This window comes from Trachurus trachurus (assembly GCF_905171665.1).
Source record: "Trachurus trachurus genome assembly, chromosome: 16".
Lineage (NCBI taxonomy): Eukaryota > Metazoa > Chordata > Actinopteri > Carangiformes > Carangidae > Trachurus > Trachurus trachurus.
In genome coordinates, this window is record NC_139902.1 from 10,526,126 (window position 1) to 10,531,132 (window position 5,007).

At 41.9% G+C, this 5,007-nt stretch overlaps 1 protein-coding gene across 1 annotated transcript; it reads left to right on the forward strand.

The window, feature by feature from the left end:
- Window positions 1-40: 40 nt before the first annotated feature.
- yrdc (yrdC N(6)-threonylcarbamoyltransferase domain containing) lies at window positions 41-3,175 on the forward strand. Its single transcript, XM_083989026.1, has 6 exons — window positions 41-294; window positions 646-841; window positions 1,194-1,308; window positions 1,408-1,527; window positions 1,630-1,760; window positions 2,439-3,175. The coding sequence occupies exons 1-6, from the start codon at window positions 117-119 to the stop codon at window positions 2,503-2,505; spliced, it is 807 nt and encodes a 268-aa protein (XP_083845152.1). The 5' UTR covers window positions 41-116; the 3' UTR covers window positions 2,506-3,175.
- The last annotated feature ends 1,832 nt before the right edge of the window (window positions 3,176-5,007 follow it).

Sequence of the window (5,007 nt, forward strand, 5' to 3'; positions counted from 1 at the left end):
AGAAACGAGTCGTCATTGTTTGGAGGCGTAACCCGGAAGACTTGTGTGATGCCATTCGGCGACAACACGCTCTTCGGCTCGTAAACCAACTCCTCAACGGTTGTAGCTCTGATTTTATGAAGTCACTTAAAGTTTGTACTGTCGCCGTTGATTTACTGAGACCGAGAGCAGCTCACGGTTCAGCCGCGGTTCGTCGAGTCAGAGCAGACATGTGCAAGGAGCTGAAGACCAAAGTGCTGCGTTTACTGCCGCCGACCTCCAACGGGCCGACCATCCATCAGGAGGGCCACACAGGTGAGCTCAACAAGTGCACGTGGGTGTCCGTGGACTGTTTGTTTTCCAAACAGGTGAAAGTCAAATGTGTTGATGAGGAGTTCCAGCTGCTGTAGAGAGATGGACACGGGCTGTTTGGCTGTAAACGTTGCAATGTGTTGCATCATATTCCCGATTTTCCTGTTCTGAATGACATGGACCTGCTGCCCCAGATTGTTTTTGAGAATTTGAACCCTCCCTGTAACTATGGGAGCATCAGTCCACAAAGCTTAATTAAAAGCCTTTACTTTCATCCCTTTAATGTTTCCATCATCATGGGTGCATGCTGTGTTGCTGATCCCCCCATTGACCCTCCCTCTCTTTGAACTGCAGATGGTGCTGAAATCCTGCATTGCACGGTGAAGGCCCTGAAGGAGGGCAATGTCGTTGCCTTGCCCACAGACACCATATACGGTTTGGCCTGTCTGGCCCAGAACTCTACAGCCATTAAGAAAATCTATGACATCAAAGGTCGAAATGGTCACAAACCCCTAGCGATCTGTGTTGGAGAAATTCAGAATATCTACAAGTAAGTTTCTGCTGTTCTGCCACCAGTACTTAGTGGATGGTGAACAGCGGTATTTATTTCCAATGGAGATGCAGTTTGATCAGCCTGCGCAGTTTTAAACAGTGATGACTGTCAGTCCAACAGAGGTGTGATGGCTGCTTTCTTGGCTTGCTATTTTGCATTAAACATCAGTCATACACAGAGATAACACATCCACACCAATTCAAGCAAGAAGTGCACCTGCTCTCCCAGAAACACCATATATGCATGATGAATTAATCTGCCTGGAGACTGATGGATGATGGGCAGATAAATGGCAGGAAATAGTGAAAATGCATGCAGCTCAAATCGAAAATGGCTCATGTGTCACCAGGTACTGCAAGGTGAAGGTGAAAGAGGAGATGCTGAGTGACCTGCTGCCTGGTCCTGTCACGCTGGTGTTTGAAAGGTCTGAAACACTAAACGCAGATCTCAACCCCTTCACCTCAGTAAGTCCGCTCTTAGAGAGAGAAGTCACTGAAAAATGAAATGCCAAATGATTCCAAGTGAATTGTTAGTAAACGTCACTCATCTGCTGCATCCCTCAGCTCGTAGGTGTCCGTATCCCAGACCACAACTTTCTGCGGCGCCTTTGCCAGATGTGTGGGGAGCCACTGGCTCTAACTAGCGCCAACATCAGTTCACATACCAGCACTGTGGAAGTAGACGTAAGTGAAGAAATCTTTCCCAGCATCTTAAATGATGTTTGAAGGATGTTTCTCTGTTTTTTTTGTTTTTTTAATTGCTTCTTTCTCTTTTGTCTTCTGAAGGAGTTTCAAGACCTGTGGCCCAGCCTAGCAGTGGTGGTGGATGGTGGGCCAATAAGAGACCAGAGCCGTGCCGGATCAACAGTAGTCGACTTGTCAGCGCTTGGCAAATACAGCATCATTAGACCAGGCTGGTGAGTTCATGTTGTAACTGGGACCCAGTTAGCCATCGACTCCTGTAGTAGCTTATCTAAGAATAACTTCAAACCACCTGGTGATACCGACAGAATAATTGAAATGATAATTGAGTGATAGACCTCTGGGTGTAATCTCGTGATGGAGCAGACTGTTCACAACTCATGGAGTAAGTGGATGGACCAAATGGAGAACAGGCTTATTTCCTAGAAAGCTCCACGTGCATTGTGCACCTGCCAGTGTTTTTGGTTTACTGCTGTGCTTTGTACTGAGGCAACAGTGTCATGACAACATTGTCCACCGCTGGGAGGCTGTGCCAGCTGCAGCACCTGCTGTCATTGTGAATCTCCTCCTGGAAGCTAGTAAACAAAATGTGGGCAAACCTGTGCAGACAGAATGTATTTAAACAGTGACCACAGAACGTGATCAGGGGTGTTAGGCATTAATTAGTGGACTAAAACACGGCTGCAGTTTACTACACAAACGTGGATTTGTGATGCCCCTCTCCACATTGTCACCATGAGGTTCGCCAGTGATGAAATACCACATTGTGTCACGTTACTGTGTTGTGTTTGAACTCTCTCTGACACAACTTCACCTGCTTCGACCCCTCCCACCCTTAATCTGGATAAGAGTTTATGCTTTCAATGAGAAATGACTGTAATTCTCTTTTTCAGTGCCCTTTCACATACGATTGATGTGCTGGAACACAAATATGGCCTGTCAGAGGACTCAGGAGAATGACCATGGAGCTATCCATACTCCACAAACAGACACTAAAACGCACAAATAGCTTTGACCTTGGGGCTTGGTCAGAAACAGAGGACTCCTTTCTCATATTCTCTCAGAAGAATTGATTGTTGCTCAGGAAAGACGAAACATCAGGAACAGCTCGAGTTTTCAACCACTTGTGTCGTTCTGGCTCCTGCTTTGAGGTCTGATGTTACTTTTTCTTTTGGACATATTTTCTGCCTTACCCTGCGTCGACTATTCTCAGATTATGTTGGATTTTAAACTAAGTGTCACAGTTGTCTGACATTTGCACACAAAACAGAGAAAGCAATAGTATGGGATTTTTATTTTTTGCATTTATCAACGTAAAATTTTATCTTAGACAGTTTATATTATCACTCTTTTGATAAGGGTTAGACGTCATAGACCCTAAGTGAATCTTCCTGACAACAAAACATAAGTGATATGAGTTCTCTGTGAATTGCATCAAATATTTTTTATTAAATTATGAATCCCCTGTATTTATTTTGTCAGATAAACTGTATTAGCATATTACTGCAATTGGTCAGAGTTACAAGAACTGTTATATTACATACTGCATGGACACGTTGGAAAGTACTGTAATGCATAGATTCACACATGAACCAAGTGGCAATGTGAAACTCATCTGTCCACATAGATGTTAAACCCAAATCCTCTTATGTAAACTCATTTTGATGGCATCTACAATGATGATTAAAGTTTTGGGGATTTTTTCTTCATAATAAATATGAGGCCATTTGATTCATACATCAGTTTTTATTTTTTATGTGTCTGGATTTTACTCACTGTTGATACTAATTGGCATAATGTGAAATAAAGACTTAAGATTGTGGTTCAAAAATAAATCAAGTCAAGCAAAGACAAATTATTCTCAGAGAAGCCTGAAATGTCTGAAAGTACATTTTTACTAGCATTGGACAGCAGGCTTTCATCAGCTCCACATCACACACATCCACACAGCAGAGCGTCCCAGTCAGTGGTAGGTTTTTATCCAAAACATCGAGCCCCAGCATTGAAACTTTTACTAAAGTGAAAGAGAGTAATGTGTACCCACAATAAACATGGCTTCTTTCCATATATGTAACTATGTGAATATAATGCAGTGATAATATTATAGCAGTACTACCTTAAGGCAAAGTTTAGTGTGACTGGCCTGTCTGATTGGCTTTGTTATTTGCCACATGAAATGATTATGTGAATACTGAACCTTTGTTGGTTAGCACAGTGGAGAGTAGCAGTGCTTATCTTCATGCTACAAATGAATACTCAAAGGGTTTTGATTTGACTCAACACCAACAGATTTACATTTCTTGGATTTTCTTCAAGTTAATTGGACATGAAATTATATGAAACCTTGTTAAAATGATTAAAATAATTATTTTAAGCAATAGTTTGATAAAAATGGGAAATAAATGTAAACGATAACATGTTGAGGGTGGGGTCAGCTGTTAGCTTTAAGCTATAGGCAGATGTCCATAGCATCACATTTAATCAATTTTCTCAACTTTCCCAAAAAATCCTGAACTATTCCTCTGTTTTTCTGGGACTCGTGTTGAAGATTTTCATATGACATCTGAAATGAAACCACTCTTCACTTACATATTTAAGCCACGCACACTGCTTTTAAAAACACCATGTCCTCACCATATTAATGAGCTATCCGAACCTGAGCGAAAGAAACATCAACATTTAGTGTCTCAGTCTGTTTCAATGAAAAACCATAAAAGTGTCACTATTGCTATTATGACCAGTTCTATTCATCTTCAGAGAAGGAAATGAGGATTCACATGGTGACACGTATTTATGAATATGTCAGGCAGTAGTTGTTCTGATAGTAGGAGTGTTGGAGCTTGTCAGTGATGAGCGACAGACCTATAGCATTTCAGAGTGTCAGTAAAAGTTGGAAGGAATAGCAGACTGACTCTTTAATGCTGCTTTATGAGGAAATCCCAGCACAGTTCTGTTGAGGTGAGCATGTGAGCAGGAATGTGCACACACACTTGCAGGAACTCTCACATTTGGTTTAGTTGAAAGGTATAAGGATGTCCTTAAGCGCTCAAATCTACACTCATCAGTCTCTACATTCACTCCCTCTTATGCGTACACACACATCCACAAGAGCATGCTGTTTAAAGGGATAGTTCAACATTTTGGCAAATTCGCCTGTTGCCATAATAGTCATAGGAGTAGGTTCATTACCTTAAATTATCGGTGCATGTTGTTTTGAGATCAGCAGGGCAGAGTCGTGAGCTGCTCAGCGAACACAATGGAGGTGAAGGGTACAGGTCCCCTGGACTTCATCAAACTCATCAATGCCAAAACGCTGTGTTGTGACCTGCACATTCACCACACAATGAAATAATCTCAAAACAACATGCACCAATAATTAATGAACCTCCTCCTATGACTATAGGGATTATGGCAATAGGCAAATTTGCCAAAATATTTAACTATCTCTCATTTGAACAGAGC